The sequence below is a fragment of the Balearica regulorum genome, chromosome 9 (assembly GCF_011004875.1).
Source record: "Balearica regulorum gibbericeps isolate bBalReg1 chromosome 9, bBalReg1.pri, whole genome shotgun sequence".
Lineage (NCBI taxonomy): Eukaryota > Metazoa > Chordata > Aves > Gruiformes > Gruidae > Balearica > Balearica regulorum.
Genome location: NC_046192.1, coordinates 7827344 through 7843123, shown reverse-complemented (window position 1 = coordinate 7843123; position 15780 = coordinate 7827344). Strand labels below are relative to the sequence as shown.

Sequence of the window (15780 nt, the reverse complement as noted above, 5' to 3'; positions counted from 1 at the left end):
CCACGTGAACATAAGGGAACTCTTTTTTCCTTTGTTTTATTTTTCTTTTTTTTTTCCTTTTTTCTTTTTCCTTTTTTCTTTTTATTTTTTTTTTCCATTTTTTTTTCTTTTTTTCTTTTCCCATGAGGGTGACTGAGTACTGGCACAGGTTGCCCAGGGAGTTTCTAGGGCCTCTACCCTTAGAGATACTCAAAAGCTGTCTAAACAACAGAGATACTGCAATATTATAAATGAAACAATTCTTGTTGGAGTTCTGGAGAAGTTTCACTAACAGCAAAGTATACATACATTTAAAGTAAGCAAACCATAAGAATACAATGCAATGACCTGCATTTTCCCTAGAAACAGGAAAAGTTACTTACCTTGTTTCTTCTTCAAAGAAAGGAAAAAGGCATGCAGGAAAAGCAACAACTGGAAAAAGTCAAAATAACATTAAGCGCCTTTTCACTGTACTGCATGCACATGGCCCTGATCATACAAACTGTTACAGACTAGATGCCAGAAGAAAAACTGACAAAGACATCAACAACTATTAAGTGCACTGCTTCTTTCACCTTGCTACATTCCATTATGGCCACACACCCCTTTTCTTACACATTTCTCTATGCAAAAGGGTTACAGTCAGCCTGTGCTCCTCCATTTATATAGTATATACTTGTTCTTTATAAGTCACGCAGCACCACACTGACTTTCTTAAAAACATTATATTAAGGACCATTGTATTATTCAGGGACCGTACAGTAAGGAGTGACAACAGGGAGGGCTGCTTAGGATGAACAATACTGGAAAGAGCATGAATTATTCCCACACCCACTTTTCCACCTTCCTTAAACACAACAGAAGTTTACAGGTAACAGTGAAGCAAAGGCTGAGGAAGAGAGAAGGGAAATGAGGAATGAAATCCCAGTTCCCATACCTCTAAGCATAAAGAGAACTCTGGCTAGAGGTTAACAATACTTCATATTCAGCCTTATCACCATTATTAGGGATGCCCTTCAACACAGCAGCATTGACTGAGATTAGACATCCAGAAAGGACAAACATTTGACATCTGGGGCAATCTGAGGAACTGCAGCTAATACAATCTGATCTTTCTGCATCTGTCTCACTTTCTTCTTGATGTATGACTATGCAGATGAACACATTTCCTGGCACCCAACTTAACTGATTTAACTAGGGGAATTAACCCAAGGTGTGCTTCACGCTTCAAGTTGAATGCTTATTCTATTTCAGAATTCATGAAACGTTTATCTGCCCCTTCTCAAACTGGGAACCAGAACATATTAAGTGCAGAAGTTACTAATGCAACAAGCAGCTTAACAATATACTTACCTTGTTACTGCAAACAGCTCAGGAAGTCAGAATAAATATAACACACAAGTATACAAAGAGTCCTAAAAATTTTATTTAAAGAAACATGTTCAAATGCAGCATTGAAAACAGAGAGAGTGGAATGCCAAGAGTCAGAGAACTTATGCTTATTTTCTTTGATAAACTAGCACCATTGAATCACAAGTTACAGACTAAATTATTTCTAGAGGTGTAAAAAACTCCACCATTATAAAATTTCTATGAGTTCTCTTAAAAATTGGTTCTCAATTTACTACTCCTAAAGAGATGAAAGCAGTTGGAAGTACAAGATTTCATATCTACTCATTGTTCAAGTAACCCATAAAAGACAGTTTATTCTTAAGTCTAAACATCCTGATCAAGGGGAAAAAACGTCTAGAAGTCAGCTCCACAAGTCTTTACGAACTAACAAGTAAGAAAGATCTACTGTGTTATAAATATACACAGTACAATATGTACAAGTCTTACAAAATAATAGCTTCCTAGTCCATAAAAATACTAACGCAACTACAAAATTTTCTTAGTGTTTAGTCAAGCTGTCTCAGGCAGTCACTACATCAAATTCCTAAAACACCTATTTGTTCCATAGCACAGCAGCTTGAACATGTTCACAATAAGAAAGAGCCCAACACTTCACCATAAGACTCATTTCTAATCCTAATTTTCCACTCAGGTTTAGCAGTAATGTTAGTGTTTGCTATTTCTTTTAATGTCACAAGACCTTTACGTATTTCTAGACTGTGTTTGAACTATTCAAAGTGCTGAAAGTGCGATCAAAGAATAGAGTTTTGAATCCATTTTCCAGTACACTCTTCTCTGGCACTGGCAACAATAGCCAAGTATTTATAGGTTTGTGAGGTCAAAAAGGCACATGCTCATTCGTACGTGCTCACGTAAGTATGCACAGATACACACATGCACTTTAGTTTAAAGACCTGCCCCTAAACATTAGAATGCTTCCTTTTGAGTAGGAAGCTTCAAGAATTCCTTCGAAAGGGTTTAATGCAGATGCCTGGAATTCATAAAGACCTTGATACAAATTGCCTAAAATTAGTCTAAGATGGTGGTGAAAAAAAGAATGGTTTTGGTTTTAAATTTATGGTATCCAAGTATTGCTCTGGAATACAGAGAAACAAAGTCTATGCTCTCTCTTTATCAAGCAACATCCAGGTTACAGTAGCCCATTTGATCTATCATTTCATTACAGTTAACACAGCATACGTGAGCATACACATATACATAAACACACTCTCAGTATTTGTTCTTCTACTGGAGAACATCTGCAGTCTGAATTAAAACTATTCAAAGAATGTTTCAACCAATATCTTTTTGTACTTACACATACAAGAAATAACAAAACTGAACTGCACCTCAACCGGAATACAGACTTTCGCTGATACACAAGTTAACGTTGCTTCCTTTTCACTTTCCTTCCCTACAGTGGTCTTCTACGACACGCATCATAATAACTAGTGCTGTTAAAAACTAAGAACATATCCCTCTTGACAAAGTTGACAAATTTTTCTAGTGGGCACATTGGCTTGCTGGAACGTTTATAATAATCCTTGCAAAATGAGGTCTGGAATGTCACATCAGCGCCATTATACAGGATGCGGATAAAGTGTTCTTTGGGTCTCTTCCCATCCTGCCACAGCTCAAAAACTAACCTGGCAGCAAATCTAGGAAATCTGGCCTCTGTAATGCCCAAGGCACTAAGAACAGGTGACAATGTGACATCATGTGCAGAGTAAAGAACAAATACTTCTTCTTTCTTGCCTTCTGCAATACGCTGCAGCCGATTAACAGTCTGATTGAGGAGAGGATGAGTAGCCAATAGTGCATACAAGAAATAAAGTTTCTTTTCCTGTCTTTCTCTCTCATCCTCCAACTGATGTCTTTTAATGACTTTGAAGTGTTCCATACCAATGCAGCCAGTTTTGGTACATGGAAAACTGACATTGTGGCAAAAATAGCACAAGAGAGAATCTATTGGGTTAGAAGCTCTCAACTGCCTGGTGGGAATGCCTACAATCTTTGCCATATCCACATATATTTTCTCCAAATCATTGTTTTTCACCCGTAAACTGTACTGTCTGCGCTGTTCCTCTTCCAGATAGTGGTTTCGCATGGGACAGTCGCAGCTTCCAGAGCAAAAAATGGTGCTCCACTGATGCCTCATGTTAATTTTCTTCCAGTCAAAATCTGGCAAAAACGTGTAGAGCAGCGCCAACGCACTCTGCAGGGTTCGACTTTTTCCTGTTGTCTCCAAGTAGAGCTGTTTTGCTGTCCAGTCACTCAGAAGCAGTTTATGTTTGTTTATATAAATTTCTCGTAATAGTTGTCCATTTCGCAAGTGTTGTACAACCCCTGAAAAATAATGTTTTAGGAAATTACAACACATGATTAGAATCTTCTTAGTTTTGGAGAAAGAAACAAAAATACAGCTTGCAGTCTTACTGATAAAAGACCAATTATTCAAAAGGTTATGAACTTCAAAACTGAACTTCACCTATGCTTGACTATTAGGAAAATCATGTGAAATACAAGATACCTGCTATTCTTCAGAATCTCTCAGATTCTAGGAGTTAAACTGAGATATAAATAGGAAAAGCCAGTTCCATAACATTTGTTTAAAACCTTAGTGCTTTAATATTTGTTCTTTGAACTAGAGACACAGACGGAGTGAGTCTAACATGACTTTAAAAGATGGTTATGAAGATGGATCCAGACTGCACCTTAGTCAGGTTTTCAGATAGGCAGTGAATGCTGTGCTCCCTGCAAATTTATGGCAGCCAGTAAAAGTACCAGCAGTCAGGAAACGAATACACAGAACGTAAACTAGTGTGTAGACTCACAAAACAGAGTGATGAGGTGTGGCAATCGCATCAAACTTTCTTCTCCATCCTCTTTCAGGAAGTACTCAAACTGCTTGATAATTCTTATGCTAATGCTCTGCCTTTATCCAGCTGGAAAAGAAGAGGGTGCGTATCCTTCTCACACACCAAAACCTCCACTCCAGAATCCACCTTGCTTGTGTTATCCTCTCACAGCAGCAAAGCGAGAGGCATGAACCCTTTATGCACTAGAACTTCTATATAACTTGCTACAGGCAATAGGAGTCCCAAATGCTAGCTCAGTTACAAGCTGCGTGCAATGACAAAGCGAGTTTCACGCAAACCATGCTGCATTAGGAAGAGTTCCTTGGTAACCTGACTAGATTTCTCCTGATGTCATTTTGCAAGACTTGACGCTGGCATAACACAAATATTTCTTCTGATGGGATCCCAAAACATATGAGGATTTCACAGGCAAGTTTTGGACTAAAAAAATACAGATTCTTTGGAAGACAGTTGGCAAGAGGAAAGTGTGCTAACTCCCCAAAACTTCAACACTCTTTTCCTTCTCTCTGGTCAGTCTCCAAATCCTTCGACTACCTAGATCCACTGATAGGCTCATTCAGTCATTGGTATTTAAGATAAAAATGGCACCACAGTTAAAAGCAAGGTGTGGGAATAAAATGAAATGGATCAATGTTAAAATTTGAAAAGACATAGGAGAACAGCAAAGTATTATTACTGTGAATTTTCAAATTAAATTAGTGAACATTGAAAAAAAATCCACGTGACTAACCCTTTTCACAATTACATTTCTACCCAGTTGTGGAACAGTGTTTCCACATGTTTGTGGTAAAGGACTTCTGTATTTTCGGGTTTGATTTTCGGCACTGATATGAATACATGCAGAAAAGTAAGTGCAAACAAACACATGGACTTCAGTTATACCAGTCCAGCTGGTTATTCTGGGTATAGAACACAATTCCAAGAGCTGTGGAACCTGTAAAAATCCGGTTCTTACAAGTTGGCAACTTGTTTCTATACTTTTTACCTTTTGTTCCCCTCACATTTCCTATCACCTAGTGACAGCAGTCTCATATCTTTTCCAAATGGCCCTTTTATCTCTGCTCTGATCCAGCACTACCTCCAGTTTTCTGCTCCAATCCCAAACCCTTGGTCTTTTCCTAACATTCCCAATGCCCCCAGCACCATAATACTCCCAGCTCTCCACATACTTTCTTCTACATAGCGAAATCCCTGCCTGCAGCACTCCAGTTACCCCCATCTCCCCCGCTCTTTTGGTACTAGTAAACTAAACAACATGTTCACTAGCTGAATTCAACAGCCTTTCTCTCAGTGATAGTATTGATGAAGTCTCAAAACTTTGCTTTTTAAAAAAGTTGTTTGGGATTTAATTGCTGATATTTCCACCTTCTCTCTCAATAACTATCTCAGCTGAACTGATAGATGGAATAAGAAAATAAGCTTCATTTTCCTGCGGTGAAAATACACATAAATATGCCAGAAAGCACACTCTTGCAACTTCACTACAAAGCTTGGGGGTGGAGGGGGAAAGGGAACAGCCACTAGACGTATACAGTTTTTCTATGTCCATAATATCAAACGTGCCCGTTAGATCAGTAGTTACACAACAGTGAAAACTTGCAACTAGGTGTCTTGGAGTTCTAGGGCCATTCTGAATTACAAACCAATCGGTAATAGACTACCGATTTTCCTCAGGAGGGGTTCAGCAATGCCACTTTTTACAAGGGTACCAAAGCAATTTTGTGGTGTGGAGCAACATCAAGGAAAACGTGCTCTGACTTGTTACAAACCAAGTTAAAAGAGATGCCAAGCATGATCAATCTGTAACAGAATTGACAAGCATGGTTTCTAGAACTGTTGCCACTTTTATGCTAGAGAGTCTAATACTTCATTCATATTGCAGCATAACCTAGGCTATGACCAACATTATAAGCTTCCTATAAAAAAAGCATTTATTTCAGTATAAAGAAAAATAGAAGATCCCTTTTCATGCAGGCTGTATTTAAGAGAATAGAACAAAAGATAAAGCTGCTATGGAAACTTACCTGTCTGTGTTAACTCTCCCATTTCACACAAAGAATGACTGGGGTAACGAGGCAGGCTGCTTAGGGAACCATCCATTTGGGCTGCAGACCCCTTGGACATATGTTTAATGAAAGCTTCAAGCTGAGGATGAGAAGGTTTCCTAGAGAAGTAAACCAAAATGTGAAAACTTCCAAAAGCAGATGGGAAAACAGCTCAAGAGAGTCAAGTATTCTAAGGCTGTTAGCTCAGAAATTTCACAGTGTGAGGTTATTTCCCACTGAGACAACATCTGCTCTTACTCAGGACTTTTGCAAGTATGCAAAAGAAATCAAACTACTTACTAATTACCAAAGAGCTATAAGGAAACCAATGTCTTCTCATGTTAAAATTATGATACCTTTCGGTAAGTAATTAATTTTTTTTTTTTTTTTTTTTTGCTTTGTGAACACAGTCACTAATACTGTGTACCAAAAAAAAAATACTCTCTCCAGTTTCTGAAGTACCATTGCACTTTAACACCACAGCTAAAGGCACTAGCACTCTAAAGGGATTCAAATAACCAATATTTTAAGTAGATGATCTTGAAGGAATTCTCAAGTTTTGTAATGTACAGTCTCAGCCTTTATTTCTAATTGCTTCAGGCTTCAAATCAAACAGCACATGGAGCCTCAATTAAGTGGTACCCAGAAAGGAGTATCCAGTGGCCCCATTAAATGTGGAAGTCATTGTTTTGGGTATTGTACTATTACCTAATAAGAAAGAGTTCAGCACTACTGGACACTTAAACAGAATATACACAAAAAAGTCTAGGTTAACTCACTGAAACAGAGTACAAGTCAGTGACAGAATGCTTAGATCTCCTAAACTGTACTGCAAATTTCAAACACACTATAGACTCAGCTCACTGTTACACTGCTGTGCTGAAAACTACATATGCAAAAAAGTTCACAAACAATGTAATTGAAAGGGATTAAAACCTTTTAAAAAAAATATGATCACACTTCTACAACAGAAATACATTACATAAGTAGGGATTTCTTTGTTAAATGTCAAAGTTCAACAAATGTCACACAATCACCTCTCTACTTTTGTGCAGACTTAAATCAGAAACTGGCAACCCAACTCTGCCCCAGATGGTTCTCATTTTAAAAGGACTTTCCGTCTGAATACGGTAAGTATTTTTCTATGTCTCACAAATATATATAGCCTCAGACTTCTGTAAAACTTCTCTGACTAAATTTATTGTTCATATTTACACTTTGCTAGAATGATAAACTGTTTTGATACAAAAACCTCGCGTCTAAAAAAAACCTTCCATAACTGCAGGAACCACAAGAGGGAGCAATAACACTACTAAGTATGAATAAGTGTCTGGAATCAAAGTTTACTAGGACAAAGCCCTTCATGCTGACATAGAAGAGCCAACTGCGAAACTCTCTTCAATGAGAGCGCACCTCTTGCAGAGCTATGCTCACTGCACACATATACAGGAGTTCTCATACGAATCAGTGCCTCTGTCAACAGAAAAGGAGCTCATTACCATATTTTATAAAATTTGAATTTTCTGGTATTTAATTTAAAAAAATATCAGGAAAACATTACAATAAATTATGGTACAACTGCCAGTAAAACATGCAAAATGAGACAAAAAGAAAAATGAGAGAAAAAAATATTTTTTTCATTTTTAAATTTTTCATTTTTTTTCATTTTCAAATTGAAAGGAAAACCGGCCAATTTATAACATTCTAAATCTACTGCTTCTATATATTACAATTTCAACAATGCAACTGAAGATCAATATTTGAGAAGCAGAAGTACATAAAATAGGCTTTGTTCCTTTCTAAAGCAGTGGAGGCTTCCTGTTGTACTAAGCATACATTAGAAAGCTTAATCCAGCTCCAGATGTGAATTTCAAACAGAGCTTTTTGTACACTATTTTCACAGCCCAGCAGTGCAATCCAAAAGTGGAAGAATTATTTGAGAAAATTAAATTAAATCCATTAGCAAATAGCTTTTTAAGCTTATTACAGATGTAGCATGCTGAACTACCAATTTTCTAAACTTTGCACTTCAAAAAACTCTAAATACGAATAAACTGGCAATCATTATTTTCCTTAAACCCTATTTACTTAACTAGCAATTTCTGCAAATACATGTGCAAGAAAACTTAAAGAACTGCATTATCTGTTCTGCTTCTTTTGCTGCTTTGCTTACAAAAACCTGAACTCTAATAGAATCAAACCTGCACTGATAAAACTGTCAGCAATCACTTGTGGGAAGGAAGAAAGGAAAAAAGAAAGTAAAGCATTTATCAATGCTTTGCAAAAAGATTTATCAGCCAAGATAAACTAACATCCAAGGTAAAATAATAAAATGTATGATAATTTATAAAATTATGTTCCAGTATCTTAATATAGCTTTTCATATACATATGTAGATGCAAGTTACTTAACTTTGGATTACGTTACTTTTAAAGTGAGCACAAATTAAGCACATGCTTGCAGAAGTGAATTATCAAATGTGACTGTAAGACATATTTCTGAATATAAATTCAAAGCTTACTACTTGTTAAATATATTCCAGGGGAAGAAAAAAAATAAATAATCAAACAATAGAAATGAAAGCCATTCTGCCGGAAGGGGACAGCCATCTCAGGCTACAATGTACTTCTATTCTGCATGTAATCCTCACATATGTAATGAAATTCTGAACATACTGGCAACTCTCCTGGTTAACCCCATATAACTGAGGAAATGAAACCTTATTTTTCTCAACAGCAAAATTTACAGCATCACTTAGGCTACTAGCTAACAAATGATTCCCCCTCTCTGCCCCAAGATTTCTCTTTTACTTAGAATATGAACCCTCCTGTTGAATTGGCTGATTTACAGATGCCGCAGGAGATGGAGTATCTAGGCAACACAGCTAAGACTGCTGGGACTGTGTGAGCAGGAAGCAAAGAAAATTACTCAGTTGTATAGTTGAAAAGACTGAAATAGCCTTAAAATTTTATTTCCATAAAAGTAATCAGAAAATAAAAAATGGGCTAAAGAGATATCCTTCTGTAATTTGCTGGACATTACAATGGTATGCTACCACTTTTGGGAAATGTATTAATACAATAAATATTTCAAATTTTGTCAGAACATGGAATGGCTTTTCACCTAACACCACTAGTAACAATCACACTTTTTCCTAATTTTGAACATTTATTTCCCATTTTTAATGTCTGTTAATTTGCCTTTTAAAGATTTTAGTTTTGTAAAATAAAACAAATTTTATCTAACAAAACTGAGGATGCTTCTTTTCCCTCAAATAATGAATTCAGCTTGTCTTTTTGTTATTTACAAACTAAACACTGGAATAATAGATCCCAGATTTAATAGTGTAATTTTCATGCACTAGCATTAAAATGGAGCAACATTTAAATCCTTATTCAACATTTAAATATCTTATTTGTAAGGGTCTTAAAAACTTTAATACTGAAATGTCATCTCTTTATTGCTACACTGTAACCAGTGTACATGGAAATAAATCATACTGTGCAACTATCTGAACTACACGTGTATTTCTGCCAGCAACTGAGCCGATATCCTTCAGTATAAATTTCCCTTTTCCTTGAGGAGTTTAGATACAAAAATGTAGAGGTGTGGTGATTTTTTTTTTTTTTTATGAGAAGCAAACACTAACTTGCTAGTTGTTCTGAAATACCGCAGCAGTGTGAGAAACCAGTACCAGAGTGAGCATATGCACATGACATGTCAGAAAACCTGCTGATAGATTTTTGGATGGCTTAGTTATAACGGCACAAAATACAGTGTCAGAAACATGCATGACAATACATTTATTGCATCTATTATATATGTGCAGAGGCATGAAATAGAACTCACATAGCTCAATGTTAAGTTCAAGCATATTATACAGCAAAGCCTCAATTCTTGCATAGCAGCACAGAAACTATTCTAGGACATTTTTGCACTGCACCCCCATGAGACTAACTGAATTCAAGACTTGGAAGGTCAGTACTTAGGAACTGCTATGGTAGACAGTGGGGCTTTCTGCCCCTGCATAAAGCGATGCTCAAACTGAGTGCAAGAAAGCCTCTTTGAGCTAACTGCCTTTGTTTTAAAAAAAATAAAGTATAATAATTAATAATGATATAGAATCACAGCATTAAGACCATTGCTAGACTTGATAGTTAATTAACAGTGCAAGAAGAAAGTCGTCCTTGCTTCTAAGGACTACTTGTCTCAGGACAACTCAGGAAAATATTGCTATTGATTTATGTTGCCTACTTGTGGAATATTTTCTTCCCTAGTGATCCTTGTGAGCAGAAACTGGTTTTATTAAAGAATTAAGACATAAATAGAAATCAGATCTAAAGCAGAATTTGTTTCTCCTTTAGACCTAAGCTGCAAATCAAACCAAAGTCAATTTTGGTAAAAATTCTCCACTCTTCAATCCTTACATTTATTAATTTTAGGGCTAATTTTGATCAAAATTAATTCCTCAATAGGAACAGGTTGAGATTCCTTTAACATTCTTTCCTATCAAAGCTATTGGACCACTGAACTATTGCCTTATTTCTACTACGTATACTGTAACATGAAGTACAGTGTAAGCCGTGTTTCTTCAACAAATCTGATGGTCAAACCACAGCATACGATCTGTCCTCCAACACATTAAAGTGAATACTCTTTTGAGCCACCTACAAATTCGAGACTACATATCTATAAAAATTGCAAAGTTCATCTCATTAAGGTGAAGTACAATACTTAAGAAACAGAAGTGAAAAAACATTATCTTGAACAAGACTACATGCAACTACAGTTTATTTAATAATTTACATGTTCATAAAAACTGAAAAGTGGCATAAATAATGTACCTTCATCACCATATAAGATGCTACAGACAAAAAAATATGCTGGTCAAGGTTAGGATTAAAAGAGAAACTGCAATAAAAGAAATACACTCATTACTGAGATCAATTACTAAGAGTCATTTATTTAAAAGCTAAAACTGAATAGTTTATCAAGCAAAAAACTACCACTACATTACAGATGCTTCACAGAATTGAGGAGGGGTGAACTTTTTATTCACCTTACCTCTGATACAGCACAGTGCTGTCCTCTCACAGCACTATACTTAAGTTCTGCAGGAGATTTATATGCCTCAGGAAAGGACTCGTGGAGGTGGACGGTAATACAAATGAGGTATTGATTTTTTTTTTTTGTCCTCCCAAACAGCACTTATCTATGCAAATGTCACTTTCCTTAGTAAATCCAGAATTTGCAAAAGCCAAAACTGCAGAGACCTCAGTGCAGAAACCTCTGCAGAAGCTGCAGAAACCTCAGCGCGTCACTTGGTGAGTAAACGTGAGCACACCAGGTGCACACCAAGCTTCTGACAAATGAACATTACCTTTTTGTAATTGTATCATACCAGATTCTGTCTGCTAACTGTACCAAAAGCATGTCCCTTTTCTCTTAAAATGCAAAAAATAATTTTATAACTCCAAGCAAAAATAACGTGTTTTCAGTGAAGTTCAAGTAGACAAAAAAGTGCTCGATCAAAAGACTACACTGTTTCCTTTTCAGAAGGCAAATGAATGGAAAGAGTCACTAAGAACGACAACAGATTACTGTAGTCTACAAAAGAGATCCTTAAAACAGCATTAGTACTGTTGGGATCTATTTATTCATAAAGCTCTTACAGCTTTTACATTTTTATAACAAACTCTACAGGGATCCAGTCTATTTCACTGCTCTTCTGAGTCTTTAAGAGAAGTCAGAAGAGGCCTCAGGAGACCTTTCTTCACCTAATTCTGGTCTGGATCATGCTTTGACCTCGCTCCAAGTCTAATCCACACCTCCGTTAGCTCACAGTATGATACTTGCCTCTCCCACACTTTTCTCTCTCATTTTTCTGGCAGTTTCAAGATACGTGCATATTGAACTTAAAATTCAAATATTTGTTACTAAGCTTCTTACGATTAACATCAACACCTCTCAAAACACCTTAAAGCATATGCCAATTAACCCAGCATACTATCAAATTATAGCAGTCTTCTGAAATCATTGTAGCATCTTCTAAAAAGCATTTCTTCTTTCTCTTGCATACAAACTCAATGAAGAGACATTGCATATTTGTTTACTTTTGGCACTATAAGTCTAAGACACAAAGGGAAAAAGCAGGGAGAGATTAATTTATCCACCCCCCTCCCATAAGCAAACACTACAATGAAACGATTTTCATAACATCATTCAATTACATTTCTTGAGGAAGAAAGTGTATATTATTCAGTTCCTGTTGGAAATTTGCATCCAGAACAACGATGATGATGATAATAATTGAAGTTTTAGATGGAAGAAATCTCCTAAGCATTTAATCCATTTGCTTATATTCATTCCACACTTATATGTCACAATCCATAATTCACAAAACCGAAGCGTGACCTCAAGGCTACTCTGCATACCCATTAGAAGTCCATGGGGCTGGAGCATAATCTGCTTAATTAATGAATTCCATCAGCTGAATGCCAAGTCAAATAAAGAACAGACTGCATATGAGCAGCCCGCTTATCTGAAACCAAAGTCCAGAAAGCTTAAACAAGCCAGACTTTCAATCAGACATCTCAACTTAATTATATAGCATCAAGAAACCTTCAGTTCAAAGGTAGCAATTATATACCTTGTAATACTCTCAATATAAATACATTTACAATTGAGCACCAAATTTACATCACAAAAGGATATAAGCTTGACAGCCAAATGTGGCAAATAGCTTCCTGATGTTAAAGTAATGAATGTTCCATTCAAAACAATGGTGGAAGCAGTAACAATTCTAGCTTTATTCAGAACAGTCAGCTTTAACACATCTGGACAGAATGGTACAGAGCCAACTCCTTTAATCTTTCTGCTGCCCTTTCAAAGTTGGCCAGGAGATTCTATTTTACATAAACTGTGTTCTCAAGGAGACAAGGTCTTTTTGGTTCTCCACTCATTTTTAGTGGCTGTGAATGGTAGTGGATCGATCTACCATCTATATATTGATATTCTAATGCTTCGTAAATCAGTAACAGCCAAGGGTATCTACACTGCCAGCCTCCTCACATCCCAACACTACACCCTCTTAACTGCTTGACGTGGTCATTCTGTTGGCAGTGTCAAAAGCTGCACTACTTGCTTGCCTTTTATGGATAGTTTTCCTGACTCCAGGGCTTTCACATTGTATTCTGTGCCTGAAACTGAAGTGGAAATAGCTGTAAAAGCTTCTCTGACAAATAAAAAACTGAGGTCTTGCGTGGCACTGTAATTTTGAGAAATACAGCTACTCATCAAACTTCGTCACTTGCAGTTAACATCTCTGCAATAAAGTTCTCTCACATACATTCTAACATGACAGATACTGAGCAAGATCAGAGCCTTTAAGAACTCCAAAAGGAATCTAGATCATATTTCTTTACTTAGTATTTCATGCTGAAAATAATCTCACCCCTTAAAGGCAGGTCATTAAAAATGTTATCATAGCTATTAGCAAATGACTCATTTTTCGTCTTGTTAGAGAAATTAATTGCCCACTCAATTCTATGGTAGAGATAATGAGTTTGGTCTCCTGTCTGCAATCTCAGGCTGCATGTCTAATTTCACAAAGCCAGTCAGCTTGCAGTGGGCACAGGACACTGTTGGGGTTGGGCACATCTCAGAGAAATCAAATTTCTCCTGAAGGATGTTAGATAAGATCACTGACTGCCACTTCTTGACAAAACAAGCATTTTGGAGGAAGTTGAAGTATGATTACAGAAAAGAAGCAGCCAACATGATAGGAAACTTTTTTTAAAAAGAACTGCACTATTTGAAAGGTCCAAAACCATGACCACTTATAAAACTTGTTCAGTCAGAAAATCGGATCTTTTGGTTTGTATTCATAGACAGGCATGCCAAAGGAATAGTCTCCTTCCAGAAAAGGAGGATATGGTTTTGCTTGATTTCTGATTTTGATACTTGTACCAAGCAGCTAAGAAAGATGTAAGTACATATATATACTCTAAAACCAGTGAAACTGGAAGCCATTTGAATCTTCTGAATTCCAATGATGTGTTTTCTATAAAAAGCAGATTCCTCATGTCTATTTTTCTTTCCATTTTTCTCTTAAAAATGTATGTGGACATTTTTGTATCTATACTTGCATATATTGTAGACAAAAGTGTATATATATTGAATATTGTATTTTTCCTCTGTTTAGAGGAAAAAGTTACAAGTTTTCCTGTTTAGATCTTCATACAAAACATAGGCAGATAGATAGGGCAGCCTGAATATAACTTCAGAGCTCCTAAGTCTGTTTCCTACAAACAGGTAGACAGACAGATGGGCTAAAACTGATGATGGTTTCAGTCACAGGGTTACCCTGACCACCATAACAGTAGCTTGATTCAGCAGTGGCAATTACTTTTCAATTACTCAGGCCAAATAACATTACAACACTGACTACCACTGAAGACAGCATTGCAAGCCTTGCAAATTTCAGGACATCTACTAATAACAAGGGCGATTTCTTTTATACAGCCAGACATCTGAAAAGCAATGTATGTCAGGTTTCCTCAGAGAAAGATCTAATTTGCTGATCATTTTCTGCCAGCCTTTGTGTCCACTACTGTGTCTATCTAGTTGGTAAGCCTCTAATCGAGCTTCCCATCACCTTTACAAATATATTGGGTTTGCGTGGCAAGGCTTTGGTAGCGGGGGAGCTACAGGGGTGGCTGCTGTGAGAAGCTACCAGAAGCTTCCCCCATGTCCAGCAGAGCCACTGCCAGCCGGCTCCAAGACAGACCCCGCCACTGGCCAAGGCCAAGCCCATCAGCGACAGTGGTAGCACCTCTGGGATAATGGATTTAAGAAAAGGAGAAAAAAAAAAAAAAAACAAACCAAAAAACAACCACAACTGTGGGGCAGCAGCAGCCAGAGAAAGGAGTGAGAATACGTAAGAGGAACAACTCTGCAGACACCAAGGTCAGTGGCCATACTGTGCAATATTACTACTGCATTTGGTTTTTAATATACTTGAACCTGAAACTGAAGCAGGACCAGATAAGAAAATCAGTTCATTTTTTCAAATGGAACTGCCACAGACTAGCTAATCACAAACCTAAAAGTGTACCATAATCCATCTTCTCCTTCAGAGATTCTTTTGTTAAAAGCCCACTGAGGAAAAGCTGAAAGGACATGCTATTTCAGGTATAAAAGATAAAATCCTAAATGCTTCTGATGACTGGAAGCTACTAAAATTTTAAGGAACAGGGCCCATGAATCTGTCAAAACAAGAAACAATTATTTGGTATATCTAAGTCAGAAACGCACTTTCAGTGTGCTGTTAACATTTTCAGCATGACAGAGTAAAGCTACTTCTGAATAATTCCACACCAGAAAAGCAAGAACATCATTTCTTTAAAGACAGAGGAGATTCCATGCTATTCTGGAAAAATGTATTTATGGTATATCTACACTTCTTTATGTACCAGTAGATCAGG

The 15780-nt window shown here is 36.8% G+C and overlaps 1 protein-coding gene across 6 annotated transcripts in view; it reads right to left on the bottom strand.

Moving 5' to 3' along the window:
• Positions 1-1383: 1383 nt before the first annotated feature.
• The window catches only part of PXYLP1 (2-phosphoxylose phosphatase 1), a 113603-nt gene continuing 99206 nt past the window's right edge, over positions 1384-15780 (bottom strand). For 5 of the 6 annotated variants that reach the window (XM_075760982.1, XM_075760984.1, XM_075760983.1 and 2 more), the window contains 2 exons: positions 6275-6414; positions 1384-3717 (listed from right to left, as the gene is read on the bottom strand). In XM_075760982.1, coding sequence (XP_075617097.1) covers positions 2786-3717; positions 6275-6414 — 1072 coding nt within the window. In that variant the 3' untranslated portion in view covers positions 1384-2785. Of the gene's footprint in view, positions 3718-6274; positions 6417-15780 lie in introns of all 6 variants that reach the window. The other variant, XM_075760986.1, reaches the window with a different exon arrangement.